Genomic DNA, 16,074 nt, shown 5'->3' with positions numbered 1-16,074 from the left:
AACGCATCGTAAGAGGTACATCACATTTGAAGTGGTGCGTTAATCGGATGCCTGTATAGTGTAAGGCATTTGTGTGTTGCGGTTATCAAACCGACCACCTTTGGCTTAGAGAGTGGTTGGAACGTTAGATTACCTACAAAACGACAGTTAGTACGCGGAACGCGAAACACATTGCGATTACAGCTGTCGAGAACTGTCAAGAAAGCACTCACTCCTTTGTAATTCAACATCCATTTATGGGTAATTTACCATTCAGTAAGGAAATGTGAGAGTTTATCTCATCCACAGAACATAATAGAATGGGAAGTTTCCGAATCTTTGTAGGCATAACTTATAAGGGTTAATGAGACAATTGGCCGGGAGAAAAACTACATTATGTATTATGGTTAATCATTTAGAGTATACCAAAAAGGTGTTACTTTTAATACTTCACTTGCATACAGTAAAGATTTGTCAAATATTCCGTTTTTTTGGAGGTGATTAATCGTAATTCAATTAATCTCATTTCGAGCGGGATGCCTGAAAAATCTCAAAGACTAGAACACCCTGCATTTTATAACATGTAAAATAGAAAATCTGTAATGAGACTTTAAAATCTTATGATTTTCATCCAATTATGATGAATATAATTCCGAATCATTCGCAAGTTATTAATTCGCATGTAGGACACTTCAGCCTTTCCCACAAAACTGAACCAAGGTCTGCCTTACTCTTGCGGAACCCTGCGAAAACAACATAATTCGAAAACTGAAAATACCTGAGTTAACACGCCATTAGACTAACGTCAACTGATGGCCGTCTTGATGGACGTAGCATTGTAATCTAAAGCCAAGTAAGCCCAGTTACTACCTTTAAGGAGATTATATATGCCAAAAAAAACACGTAACAATGCGAAGCAATGAAACGAGGACAAGTTCAGTAACAGCTTCAACCAGAATACCCAGGGATAAGAGAATTATATTGAGGAAAGGCACGAGGAGATATGGGAAAGGGTGAATACCCATCTTGACGAATATCCCCTTGAAAATATTTATTCCATTGCGACATGCAAACTACGAGAAAATCACGTCCAAAAAACTTTACCCAAAAGGGCGAACCGCATTATGTAATCTTCCCCATCTTCACAAATCGCAAGTATTTGACACAATGGAGACATTTTTGGATTAAATGTTTTTTTTTAAATTGCGCTTTATTTCTACATATCTATCTATCTGCTTACTTGATACCCCGCAAGCCGCCGCAAGGGCGTGTGGCGGGTTGTGTTAGGCCACCACCCGTAATTAAGGAAAAAAATCACATGCAATATCCACAAATTTATAAAATCCACAAACAAAACATGGTATACAATTATGCAAAGCCCTTACAACTCACTTACATGCACCACTAAAACTACCAACTAACATATACATGCACCTAGAAATAAACCTAATATTTTTTCAACATTTAATTTTGTTCCGACTGGTAAATGAAATATTTTTAAAATGACTTCGGTTTCTTAATATTATGATTCCTGATTGTTCGGGGAAAGAATGAGTATTCGTATCTATCTGTACGGGAATCTATCTCCCTTATTTTATCTTTGTGATCGGTTCTACATAAGATGTGTGGGGCCATATTAATTTCTTTAGTGTCGCTTGTTCTCTTCGCATATCAAGTAGCTCCCAGCCTAATTCCCCTAAAAGGCCTGTCACAATTGTGTTCTTACTATGACAATTTTTAACGGATCTGGCGGATTTTCTCTGGACTTGATATAATTCTTTTTGCCAAATTTTCTCCCAAGGATCCCAAATACTTGCGGCATGTTCCAAATGAGGTCTAACTAGAGCAAAATAAAACCTCTATTTAACTTTCTCATTACATGTGCCCACCACCCGTTTAATGAAGCCGAGTTTCTTTAAAGCGGATCCGCATAATGCCATGATATGTGCTCCCCATGAAAGGCGTGGTGTTAAAACTACCCCCAAATATTTAACTCGATTGACCGTAGTTAGCGCTGAACCTTCTATTTCATAGTGTATATCCTGTTCGCCACTTCCTTTGTTCCAAAATTTCAAAACTGCGCATCTGTCTTTATTAAGTATTATCCCATACCTCCACCAATCCGAGATTTTGTCTAAGTCTCTAGAGAGTAACTCGCGATCTAGTTGGCTCCTTATTTCCCTGTATACCACCGTATCGTCAGCAAATAATCTGAGATTACTACTAACATGTGAGCTTAAGTCATAAATGTATATTAAGAATAGCAGCGGCCCTATTAAAGAAGGGGAACGTTTAATTTCAGTGTCATCCCGATCCCTACTTGAGGTGCTCTGTGGAGAGCACTTAGTGTGAGTACGCCGTTCGCCGGATGGGACGTTAAGCTGCGGACTCCTGGGCGCCTTTCGTTAAAGAGTAGGCTAATGCCGACGCCAGGTTTCTCTACCCCCTTCATCCTTTCCTGTCTATTCGTCCAATGGTCCGAATGACCTCAGCTGTCGGTCGCCTCCCCTAAAACTACTACGGTTATCGCGTGACCTGGAATATCATGCGGTATCGCACGCAATATTGGATTAAGTTTATCACTATAACGCTTTCGGAGTGACTATTAATATTCTAGACTTTGTTCATTGTATTTTCATTTGGTATGAATAATTCGTACGTGATGAGTGAAGCATGGTATAGGGCAAGGAAATTGATCTATTTTATGTAATAACGTTCGTCTTTGAAGTATGTTTCGGAATTCGTTATTTAGAACACTAAAAATATTCCCAATGGCAACATAAAAAGAGTTATTATTATTAGGTAATCTACCGGTTAAGGTAGGTTTTTGGATGGCCATAATTACTAATTAAATAATTTGTGACCCCTAGCAAAACACAACATCCTACTTTACATCAGGTCCCTCTTCAGCTCTGAGTACTTTCTTCCTCCCTTCATCCCGTCCAACATCCCTATCCTGTTCCTTCCCTTTCCTCGTTTGCCTAACATTCTCCCCTCAATTACAGTCTTCAACATCCCGCTGCCGGTCAATACCCCCTTCAGCCACTTTTCCTGCCTCCATAGGATTTCTCCCAACAAACCCCTCTCTTCGCCCACCATACCAAGGACTTCGTTTGTTTTCTTCTCTGTCCATTTCACCTTCTCTATTCTTCTCCACACCCACGTTTCAAAAGCCTCCAGTATACGTCTAACCTCCTGCTTCAATGACCACGTTTCCGCACCGTACATAGCTACGCTCCATATCAAAGTTTTTACGAGTCTTTTCTTAACATCCTTACTCAACGTCCCTCTCATCAACTCCCTCCTCCTTGTGAAAGCATCTTTGCCTAGCGCAATTCTTCTCCTTACGTCCTTACTACTTTGACCATGTTGGTCCAAAACACTACCGAGATACGTAAACTGTTCTACCTGCTCTATTTTTTGCCCACCTATTTTAATGTTAAGCTTAGCCTTTTTCTTTCTAGAAAATCACATAACCTTTGTTTTATTAATATTGATTCTCATCCCATACCTGTCGCACTGAATTTCCAATTCACTCAGCAATGTTTGCAACCCTCTGGCTGACAAACTAAAGCTTGGTCATCGGCTAACTTGACTGATTTTACGATTTCCCCGCCCAATTTCATTCCTACCTCCAGTTCTTCCCATGCCTCTTTAATCATTTCCTATACATACAATTTGAAGGGCAACGGTGATAATGGGCAACCCTGGACAACTCTTCCCAACACTGCCCATCCGGGCTCACCGTTCCCCACCCGCACCAGAGCAATTTGAGACATGTACAGGTTGCGGATTAGCCTCCTTTCCCTCCAATCTATTCCTATTTTCTGAAATATACTCATTAGTTTTTCCCAATTCCCTCTATCAAACGCTTTTTCGAAATCTACGAAACAGGCAAATACCTCCTGGTTGTGTTCTATATTCCTCTCGATTAATGATCTCATTACAACAATGGCATCACGCGTACCTCTCCCCTTCCTAAACCCAAACTGATCATCCCCTAAGTAATCATTTGCCCTATTCTCTATCCTTTTGTTTATGATCCTGAGAACAACTTTAGCTGCGTGGGATATCAAACTTATTGTCCTGTAATCCTCACATGATGTAGCCTTTACCTTTTTCGGAATAGGAACTAAAACTGATCTATAAACTTAAAAATTAAAACAAGAAACGCGTATTTTTTGTCCAAGCCCATTTTGAATCCCATGAAATGATGATTATTTGTGGACGGCTATTAATCCATCAGTGTGAAGGAGTTATAAGCAGTAATCCTTCATTTTTAATAATCTTCCCATAAAACTACGACTACTAAGAACGTTTAACCGGTTTTCCATACAGCCATGGCCACAACAAAGCGCTTGGTTTCCAAAATATTTCAAAAAAATTATCCGCCGGTAATTATGGATCGAGGAACGATAACAGGAGGCTGTTTTTAACGTATGCACGGATAAATATTTCCAGCAATCATGGACGAGTTTAGAAAAACCTCTTACGTGCATTGAGTTTTGAAGAAGAGTTGAACTAGTCTACACCAGCCACTCTCGGTTACCCATAAACGGCACGAATTGTTCTTGATAACCAGCTGAAAAATGTGTACGGAATAACTGCAGTATGACATGATTCAGCGAGTGTCATGTCCAGATCATTCTATGAAGTGCTCGGTGGGCCAACCTATTTTTTCTCCGAATGCTATAATAGCAATAGCTCAATGAATTTAAAAATATGACGAAATTTAAAACAGTTAATCGCTTTAAAGAAGCTTTTGAAAATTTCAAAGTCACGGCCACTAACTAATAAATGTTATGGTAAATATAAACCATTTGAAAGCTTTTCTAAACACATAAAATATATTGCGTTGTTGAATGTGGGGTAAGGCTATGAACTTCAATCGGGAGACCCACGAAGCTACGCATGCGAATAATCCCAGCCGTTACAGAAACCTAAGTTAAAACTTTGTGTTTTCGAAAACTTTCCAGTAACCTTCCAATAACGTCGACTACATCAAGTTTTGGCTTCAAATTTAATGACAGAGCTACGTATGGCCCCTTTAAAATGTATTAAAAAGCTCAATTTTCATTTCAATCCATACTGCTCTTTTCAAGTTTAAATTTGCAAAGCAAAATAATTCATATTAGTTGGAAATATAACTTCGAAATGAAAAGATTACAAACAGAAATACGGGATAAATACATAGCATTACTCAAAGTAACCATTTTCCTTACGCTACCACTTAGTCAAGGATTTAGGCTAATAAATTTATGCCTAAAGGATTCAACACATAACCTGGAAGTATTAAAGGCAATGATATGAGAGAACCACAAACATGTTTGATATTGCGACGCTCTACTCGTTATCGCAGTTTGCTGGAAGTATCCTGATGCGACGACGTGGAAACGAAGTCCTCCTTTGTGTTACAAGTTGAATGAGGGAGTAATGAAATAATGGATAAAGGTAGAAACCTGTTTATAAAAAAATTTACACAACAGTAACCATGCTTCCGGCAATAAAATATCCATATTTCATACGCCCACACTAAATTTAAACAGCGATATTTTAGGTCACATACACTACTGGTAATTTTTATGGAGAGGCCGTCTTTTCGCCATTTCACATTCGAATGGCCGAATTCATTTCCGCAGAAACATTTTAACACTGAACATGAAAATTTACGTATCAAAACTTCTGAGAAGTTTTTCAGCTCAGTTACAAGATTAATAATACTAAGGTACAATGTTTCATTTCATTTTCTACTGTAGTAGTTGAATATCTATTGAAGTTCAAAGGAGGAAATTACAATGATCGAGCTAATTGCCATAATTAAAAATTATTGTTCACGCAACTTGAGTTCTTTGAAAATATATTATTCTTATGCAACGGTACAAAATTTTTATTATTATTTAATCGTCAAATAACGAATGAAAAATAAATCTAAAATGTATTTTTCTCATTCATGCCTTGCCCGACACATACCTGTACAGGCATAGTGATCTTACAATGTACTGGCAGCTCGTACACGGTTGGTCACCACCTTTGTTGTACATTTAATCTAAGTTTCGTTACTTAATTCTTGTTGAATCCCTAAAAACTAATATATTTTCCCTTCGCAACTCCTTCACAACCATTTTAACGTGACACAAATATTTATTAGTGTATGAAATTTCTCTCCGTGATGCATGAGTTTCTCTTCCAACGTGATATCAATCACCGAAATGGTTTACTCCCTTAGCTGAATAATTTTCTACCGACTTTTAAGTCTATTCCTCATCATCATCTATTTACCCTCTTCTAAAATAAATCTTCTACAATGAAACTATTTACCCATTTCCACTTGTATGTTACCAATAATTTCGTATCATTCAACGAGTTGCATCATTTCATTTTGAGGTTCCACTTTATTTCACCTTGATATGACTCCTCTATACCACTCCCATCATTCCCTTCACCAACAACAAGATTCAACTCCATAATCACGGTTGATCCCTCATTGCCATAATAAAAAATTTAATTTATTGCCAGCCAACTGTGCTTTCTTTTTTCTCTTTCAATGGCTATCAGAGGCTGTGTGTGTATATATATATATATATATATATATATATATATATATATATATATATATGTATATATATATATATACTGATCTGGCACTTCGTACACAATGGAAAGTAATTGTCACGGCTTAAAATATATTTCAAATAGTTGAACTGACTCATTCCCAGGGAGAAATCTCGGCTTTAAATACGATAAAATGTATTTTTAATGGTAACCTAGTGGTACGTTCTCTCGTTTATGCATGCATACACACTAATATTACCATTGTGCAATTATATTGTCACTTCCCTGGGATATGTGCTTTCAAATTGTGTATAAAATGGATAAAAACTTTCAATTGACCGTATGTCTCATGTGATTTACTGGGAGTTTTCCTTTTCCGTAAATACATGTTTACATTTCGGATCTGCGAAATCCAACGAGTCCCTTGAGAAACCACCATACACAGTACACGTACGAAACCATTAGTCCAGCCCAAAGCACAACAAAAAAACAGGTATCGTATTCATCGATCACTACCCTTTAGAAAAGAGAATCTTTTGAGTGGAAACAGCAGAAAACTCGAAATAAGATGTAATAGTAGTCATTCCAATAGCTCCCTCAAAATTCATTTGGCAATATAGATGCAGGAATTCGATGCTTTACTTTGTGAAAATTCATGATTACTGAATAAGTAAACTTCGCATTCAAAAAATAAATAAATAACATACTTTTTTAATGTGCCCTTAGTATTTTCGAGAAAAAATACCAAGTTAACTTATTCATTAATGCAGATGCAAGCCTAAATAATACACCCTCAAGTAGAATTTTTAGGATGACATTGAACAACAGTTTTCTCAGATGGGAATGCAGCTGTTGCCATCTGCAGTGACATCATCTTTTAAAAGTGCAAAACAGTACGTAGACAATCAATGTATCGGTTAAAATACATTGGATGATCGCTGTTACCAGAGTTAAAAATGCAGTGATATCACGAAAATAACAAGTGTTTCTTGCCAGGTACTTTTTGAAAAACGAGGGATCGTAAGATTTTTCATAAATCAAAGACTCACGTCGAAATGCATTATTCAATATGAATACAAAATGACGGGAAATGCACTTACTGGAAGCCCAAACTGTTTTCTTACCTTTGCATAAATTAGCCAACGGGGCGAATCGTTTATCCAGACTTATTCGTCCACCGTTTAAAAATTTGGCGGATACGCGTATTGAACAATTCCAAAACCCTATGATACCCAACAATACCTCTGCCAAATGATGGGATGAAAATTTTGGGGCCGGGCCGTGCACAAGGAAATACGAAATAGAAGAGTCAAAATGCATCTACAGATGCTTTTGGAGTTTATCAGCGACTATCGAAGAGGCTAACTTCTGGTAAGTGATTACTTGATTCTATACATTCAAATACAGAAAGGAAGCTACGCGGGTATTATTTCCGCAATTATTATTTTATGTAATCTAACGGTTAAGGTAGATTTCGGATGGACACAACAACCCATCAATTCTCGTTTCTCTTAGAAAGAAAACCCAACATCCTCCTCTACAATAAGTCTCTCTTCATCTCCGCGTATTATTTCCTCCTTTCATTTCGTCCAACATTCCTATTCTATTCCTACCCCATCCTCGTTTGCCTAACATTCTCCCCTCTATCACAGTCTTCATCACCCGATTGCCGATCAATATGCTTTGTATCCACGCTTCCTGTTTCCTTATTTCTCCCAGCAATCCCCTGTCCTCCCCCACCTTCCCCATTTATTTATATTCCTTTCTGTTCACTTCCATTTCTCCACCCTTCTCCTCGTCCACATTTCAAAATCTTCCAATATACGCCTATCATCCTGCTTAAATGACCATGTTTCCGCGTTATAAATAACTACGCTCCATAGCAAAGTTTTCACGAGCTTTTTCTGAACATCCCTGCCAGCAATTCTATTTTCCTTGTGAAAGCTTCTTCGCCTAACGCAATTCTTCTCCTTATGTCCCTACTACTGTGACCATTTTGGTCCAAAACACTTCCGAGATACGCAAACCGTTCCACCTGCTCTAATTTCTGCCCTCCTATTTTAACGTTTAGCTTCGTCGTTTTATTTACCTTTATTCTCGTCCCATAGCCATCGCACTAAATTTCCAATTCACTCAGCAATGCTTACAACCCCTTGGCTGCAACCAAAGCTTGGCCATCAACAAACCTAACTGATTTTAGAAAATCCCCGTTGACTTTCATTCCTATCACCATTTCTTCCCATACTTCTTTAATCATTTCCTCCATATTATACGTTGAACAGCACAGGTGATTATGGACAACCCTGCCTTACTTCTCTTCCTAACACTGCCCATCCGGGCTCTCCATCCACCACTCGCACTTGAGCAGTCATATACAGGTTACGGATATATCTACATTCTACGACTATTTTCTGCAATGGGCTATATTCATTAATATTTTTCAATTCGCTTTATCAAGTCACTTTTCGAAATCTACGAAACAGACATATACATCGTGATTGTACTCAAAGTTCCACTCCATTAGTGACCTTATCACTGCTATGGCATAACGCGTGCCTCTCCCCATCATGAACCCAAAACTGTCATCCCATAAGTAATCATTTGCCCTTCTCTCCATCCGTTTTTTAATTACCCTGAGAAACACTTAAGCTGCATGCAAGATCAGACTTATCGTTCTGCAGTCCTGACATATTGCTTCCATTCCCATTTTTGGAATAGGAACTAACACTCCTCTGACAACGTCTCCCAGCCAGTCTGAGCAATGTTATTGCACAGACCCCCTCATGTACCCGGGAGGAATCATGATGTGTGTCAAGATAGTATTCAACATCAGGCATCCCTTGTAATCGCAATGGCTTGAAATGAAAATTATAACCAGTTCAATCGCAGTAGTTTTCACAAAAATTAACTAAGGACAAACCATGGAAATGATCTTCGGTAAGATCAACAGGATGTTAAATAATTGCTTACCAAATTATTGGGAACTAAGCACGATCCCTTGGAAATAAGCAGAATGATTGTCCTTAGGAAACCTGAAGAGTCAGAGAGAGAAAAATATACATGGGGGAATGTTCCTTCTCTGAGAAAAATAATTGGAATTTGATGGGAAATAAGAACGTTCCACGTGTGCGCATTTTTGGAATCACAGAAAAATAATAATTAGGGGATAACTGAGAAGTTATGTCATACAAATAATGAAAATGTCATACTAAAACATTGACTACACTACAGGATTATAGTTTTAATTACTTCTTTACGCATTAGAGAAGAGCCACCAGCAGTAGTCGTCATGCAGTAGGAGTCAAGGAGGACGGTCACAGTTTAGGTTATTTAGTATCTAAAAATTCCTTCCTGGGTTGATTCGATGACAATTGTTCCGGTCTCTAATCATTCTCGGTGTAATTAACAATAATACCTGTTGATTCCACAGTTTAACACCCTCGCCTTACTTTCATAATCTCCCTTATCGTAATGAAATGGGGTTAGTAACATGTGCGTTTTTTAAATTATCGCAAAAGATATAATTTAAGAGATTCTGCCATTAATTTAATGTACAATATATAAGTGATTCCTAACCTGATTCTTCCAATAGCCTATTCAAGCTACTAAGTTTATCATTATGTGATAATCGGTTGCAATTGAGGTTAAAAATATATTTTTTAAACATCTGGATTTCTAGATGACAAATGTTTTTAGGAAAATACCACCTGACAGCAGAAAGAAACAAGCAAAGAAAAGAAGCAAAAGAAATAAGAACCTTAAGCTCCGCCAACTTAACTGAGGCCTCAGCCAAACCGACGATGAATCACTGGCAAAAGGAATTGTATGACTTCATCGTACAGAAGGAAGTTACCGGCCAGCGTTGACACCTGAAATATAGCCACTCGCGCCACAACTAGAAGGCGTATATCTAAAGCTGGAGCGACAACTAAGAGAAAGCAACGGGGAAAAGGTTAAGGTCCGAAGAGACTAATGAAGGCAAGAGAATCAATTAAAAAATATGGAAAACGCCGCAAGAAAACAATTTGAAGGCATGAAAGAGTGGAGAACCGCGTCCTACAAATAAATTGTAAAAAGTTACGAAGTTACGCAAATTTGTAAGAGAAACTTCGTAATTTAACGGATATTGTGCAAACGTAGCCACGTACGACAAGGAAAATAGGTTGACGAAAACATCTACACGCTCCCTTTTTCAGAGCGAATCTACCCATGATATATGCCATTGGGATAGGAAGCTCATACTAGGGGCGTAATGTATCAAGTGACCAATTTCAATGCACATAAATCACAAGTTTGGAAAACATTCCTGCGCATATTAACTTTTCCTGTCCTTGTTTGTGTGCGCCCACAGTGATTAGACCCATTTTTTCTTCCAAAGGATTTGCATACGGGTGCGCACTGAAAAATGTGTCATAGGAAACGCATGAATAAACCCGCTAATCTGTGAAGACGGAATTACGTCCTAAGGGATTTTTCGCATATGCATAACCCTATTATCGAAATAGAAACGAGCAAGAACTCGCCTTACATTTGAAGAAGTTCTACTCAAGAAAGCTGCGATTAGAGCATAATTTGGAAAAGATTTCGGTCGTTGGCCGCCGAAGTTTCGTGTTATATACAGGTATATTATTCTTAGATTTATCGTTTTCTAGACCGCTGCAGTCACTGCACCTTAAAATGATGACACAAAAATACTTTCCTCATAAAGCACAATAATGCCATATAAGTGATGTGAACCAGCGACCTTCGTCTCGGCTGCTCAGCGCGTAAACCGCTTTCACGTAGTTCCCCACATGGTGCTATTCAAATAATGCAGATCATGATTACTACAGGTACATCCACTACGGTATATGAGTAAGCTATACTTCTCAACGCATATGAGGGGAGTTTAAGGAAACAATAAAAATAATTAAACTGTACGAGATAAAGACAACATTCTAGACTACTTAAAGTGAAAGAAGGAAAATACTCTCCACAGCGCGGTCGAATAGTGTTATTGAGATACCTTACCGTTCGTGGGAAAAATGACATTTTAGATCTATCTTTTCCACCCTTCATCTCCCTAATTTTACTTACATGAGCTCTCATATCGTAGTAGGATGAGGGTAATAATACATTTCAACATCACCGCTAAGGAGACCTTCCAATTAAAGCAGGGCATTTCATCTGTGTTTTCACCCTCGCTCGTGATTGCCTCCCAACCTAGTTCCTCTAATCATCTTGATACTACTCATATTTATCATAATAATATCTTTAAAGTTTAGCGCTTCTACGCTCCACGCGAGCTAATTCGGCAATCAACCCCACTTCATGAAGATCCTATACGTGTATACTAGCAAAATATTCTATAAGATGCCTAACTAGCGAATGATAACATTGCCCTTTAAACTTCTCGTAACATGTCCCCAATACTCTCTCATTAAACCTATTTTTTGCTGGCTTGTCTACATTTATTGTACACACATGTTTCACCCAAGAGAGGTTGTAAGAAAGGGTGATCCGTAAGTATCTAATCGAGTCTACACATTTATTTTAGTATTTTTGGCACAGTAGAGTTTCGTAATGTCACTACTCCTATTCCAAAAATTCATCACAACGCGCTTTATTAAGTTTAATTCTGATTGCCAAGGGTCATACCAACATTGAATAGCAATAAGGTCATCTGCTAAAGCTACAATGTCCTCAGAACTAAAGATATCTAAGTAAACCTCTGCATCGTCGGCAAATAAGCGATATCGTTAACTTAAAGACGGAATAAGAGGTCTGATAACACTTCCCTATGGAGCACCTGAAAAAAACGCTTGATTTAGATGTCTCATCATAGAACTTACAATTACGTGTACATGACCGAACATGAGATGTGAGGGAAATAGATCTGTAATTACTCAGTTCATCCCTGTCTCCGCTTTTGGGGATAAGTGCTACATTAGCTATTTTCCAGTCACTACATACCTGTATTTAGCGACCTATATATTTAATATTTGTTAGGGTCAACGTTTTTCAGCAAACATTGTATTTCATTCAGCAAAATTTCAATTTGGGCATTTGTCGGCGGACATTATTTGGTAAGCTGTCGGAGACAATCAGTGAGGCATCGGCGAAAACGTTTTTAAAGAAGGAATTAAATAATTTATCCTTTTCTAAACCGCTGGTTAATCTAATGCCTTTATTGAGTTTGAATAAAGTAAATGTAGCCTTATTTCCCTGAACCTCTCTGACATGGGGCCAAAGCGCTCTTGAATTCTCGTTTAAATTTTCTGCTAATATTTTCCTTTTGGATTAGCTTAACACTTTCCGTAATTCCTCCTAGCCATTCACTCTAAATAGATTATTATCTTAAGTGATCTCATTCCGATTGTCTACAGAGACATCGCTTCTAATATTTTTCTTCTTGGCGTGACATAGCCTTTGAAGTCTTAACGATTTTTTAACTTCCACGAAACTAAAAAATAACGCGGAACCATCTAGGTTCCGCGTTATTTTTTATAAAGTTAATTGGAATGGACCTGTTGACTGCTGAGCGCGTGATGTGAAGGAAGTGATTCCACGTATCCTCAGTATTTCAGCGTTTAGTAGTATTTATTGAAATTTACAAATGCACTCTGTAACATGCACTTTAATCCATTGTATTCCCCGATTTTTAATAGGTAAACTGTTCTCTGGAGCTTCTTAATTCTGATCCCATAAATTGAACATCTTGCCCTCTTAAGCAATGCCCGGGAAGGAGTTGGTAATGGGTGAAAAGGCAATTTCACGCATGAACTCCTGAGAGATAGGCAGACAACGAGAGGGACAATGGCATTACAGATAGAGCGATATGGGCACAGGCAAGGGTCGGGTTGAAAGAGTTATGAGGACCCGTCTGAAATCGCCTATTCACGGCGTCCATGCTTTAAGTACGATATGTTAACTTTATCTATCGAATGTATTTAAGCACCACTACCAGAGTGGTCGTCTCTGGTATCGTAATTAATCTGCGCATGAGGTTTGCCCCTCCAACCCCTTGGGCTGATATTTCTATCCTTAGAAGGAATTTTCACTTTCTTTGATTTCACTTAAGGGAAAATAAATCCTTGAATAATTACAATTAACAACTTCCATAAGTGACTCTATTGTTTTAATTCACATAACAATCAACGACTTCTCGTGGAACAGGAAGATAAAATTACCATCGACCTAATGCAGATATTTGTCAGGAAGATTTACCACACAAGGTAGTTGGGATATAATTTCTCATTTGGTATTTTTTCATTAAATACTGTTATGCAGACACCAACCAGACACTAATGCATATTCTCCCCCGAATAGTTTAAGTTCACCGTGATTTGAAAGTAGCTTCAAGAACTACTTTCCAAAGAGAACCACATCAGTATTTTGAAGTCATTCTTTGGCAGAATGGTTAGAACGCGGAAGAGTGAGAGAGATGCACACATAACAAGAGGGCCGAGGCATTTGGCAGCGGAAAAAAAATTTAAAGTCACATCTATCTAATTTGTTGTGAAATGGCTTTATAGACATGGTTAAGGAATTTATTTGTCAGTGTCAAAAAACTGAAGACAAGTCACCTCTAGTACTTACTTAAGAAGGACATGAATGCCAGCTGATATGAATAAAGGAGAGAGAGGTAAATATAAACGTAACTTCCTCAACAATTTCTCTTTTCTACACAACTTCCTTAACAGGAATGTCATCCTCTTCCAGCATCAATCCTTGGTTGGCTGATATAGCTGGATAAATAATATAAATCATACGTAGTGTATGAGCAATGTATGGGTATACCGACAATTAAGGAGGGGAATGGTCGTCTAACGATTTTTTCCAGTAGCATTAATTGCCGGAAATAAAGTACAAAACAAAATATATCGTCTAGATATCCTCTCCATTGCTTTGAATGTAGCGCCATTGTAAATTCCAAAAATTCTTATTATTCGGCACGCCTTTAAAAAATTCAGAAACAAAGACGAGGTTGAATCAAAATCCCTGTACAAAGTTATTGCCACTCATTCTTTTGGCAAAAAATTTAGATAAAAATAACTTCCGAAACAGCAAACACTATTTCATACATTAACGGTAAACATCACTCAACACAGGATGTCAGTCGCAGGACTATTATAATAAATGTACAAATTTTTTAAGTGGACGTAAAATTGTAGCTGAATACTCAAACGCAACAAGTCACATCGATAATCGCAATTCTTTTTATACATCACAAGTACAGAACGTAATATTTATACAATTTTTGAATAATGAAATTTATCTTACAGTTATTAGGTAAATTTTTCTTGAAAGTATCTTACCGGCTGCAGGTGTAAACAACAATGACACTAGAGGTTGGTGGCTTCTAAACTTCCTTAAGGCGCTTGGGAAGATGCAACTCCTCCGCTGAACACACTTTGACGTCTAAAACGCACCTCAGGTAAATATTCAGGCTCTGCTTTCGCTCCACTGAGATTCGCTGGTTTCCAAACCTGCCTATGTGCTGAACGTTGTCAACTCTTTTATGCCAAGAGTTAGCTGAGAGTATCGCTACCATTGAGCTTTTGTAAAACTATACTGACAAAAGAAAGTCAGACAACGCCAGTTGATGAACGAAACATTTAATCGTTAAATACACTAATATTGTAGCTAAATGACAGCTACATAGTGTGTCCTTATTAGAATTGCATATTTGCTCAACGGTTGAAATTTATCACAAAATAAACGGTATCATTTTGAATGGGTCAATTGGTTCGTCTACAATTGACCGATTCTATTAAGTTCGTCGTAACAATGAGAGTTCAAGAGGAGGGACCTATGTTAATCTTATATGCCTCTTTCACTTTAAGTTTTTAAAAGTAGCGTTTGCGGATGACATGATTGAGCTCCATTACCTCAGATTGTTGCTGTAGGTTGGGGTTTCCTTTATTAATCATATCAATCAATGACCGGTACCTGTTTGGAAGATTCGTTCATTTTAAACGGACCAATCGAAAACTGCTAGAATGCTTCATTATTTGCGTAGAAGTACCGACCTAAATGCATAAGGTTGAACTGTATTTGTTAGTGCGAATTTCTTGTTGACACATAATATTGTTCATAATTTCATAGTTTTCATCCCTGCTTTGTCAATGTCAGCTGCTCTAGCATCAGAATTCTGTGTCAATGAAGAGTCATAGCACTTTTTTATTGGAAGAAAATTGAAAATTCAGTCTTCCTGCCGGCTGGGATATCTAATAAGATTATTCCATTTAGATTGTAATTCTTTTATGTATGAATCTAATCAGTAATGAATCCTCACCACTATCCAGATGGCTAGCATTACTAGCTCTTTAAATTTATTGGTGATAAAGCAATTTAATTTCCAAGAATTGCTGCGAAAATGCCCAAATCGCCGATAATGGCATGTAATGAATCTATGTTAGCATCAAATCCACGTGGTGATGGGCACCTCGAAATTAAACCTGGATCTGGATCGGCTACAGGTGAGTCGGACAACCATGGAGTACTAGTATTGTTAATACTGCTTCGCCGTATTTTTCCTAATCGCTTGGTAGCTGGCCCGAT

General features: G+C 37.8%; 2 protein-coding genes across 2 annotated transcripts in view; one reads left to right on the top strand and one right to left on the bottom strand.

Moving 5' to 3' along the window:
• The window catches only part of LOC139700569 (fatty-acid amide hydrolase 2), a 59,602-nt gene extending 44,557 nt beyond the window's left edge, over positions 1 to 15,045 (bottom strand). The window contains exon 1 of the mRNA XM_071599096.1: positions 14,829 to 15,045. The gene's annotated coding sequence lies outside the window, so the exon portion shown is untranslated. The remainder of the gene's footprint in view (positions 1 to 14,828) is intronic.
• A 496-nt stretch (positions 15,046 to 15,541) lies between these two features.
• Positions 15,542 to 16,074, top strand: part of LOC139700568 (cytochrome b5 reductase 4) — a 37,897-nt gene continuing 37,364 nt past the window's right edge. The window contains exon 1 of the mRNA XM_071599095.1: positions 15,542 to 15,992. Within this exon, the coding sequence (XP_071455196.1) occupies positions 15,890 to 15,992 (103 nt within the window). The 5' untranslated portion in view covers positions 15,542 to 15,889. The remainder of the gene's footprint in view (positions 15,993 to 16,074) is intronic.

Source organism: Hetaerina americana, unplaced genomic scaffold, assembly GCF_022747635.1.
Source record: "Hetaerina americana unplaced genomic scaffold, ioHetAmer1.1.p SCAF_105, whole genome shotgun sequence".
NCBI lineage: Eukaryota > Metazoa > Arthropoda > Insecta > Odonata > Calopterygidae > Hetaerina > Hetaerina americana.
Note: the sequence above shows the minus strand (reverse complement) of the source record. Positions and strands in the feature narration are given on the sequence as shown.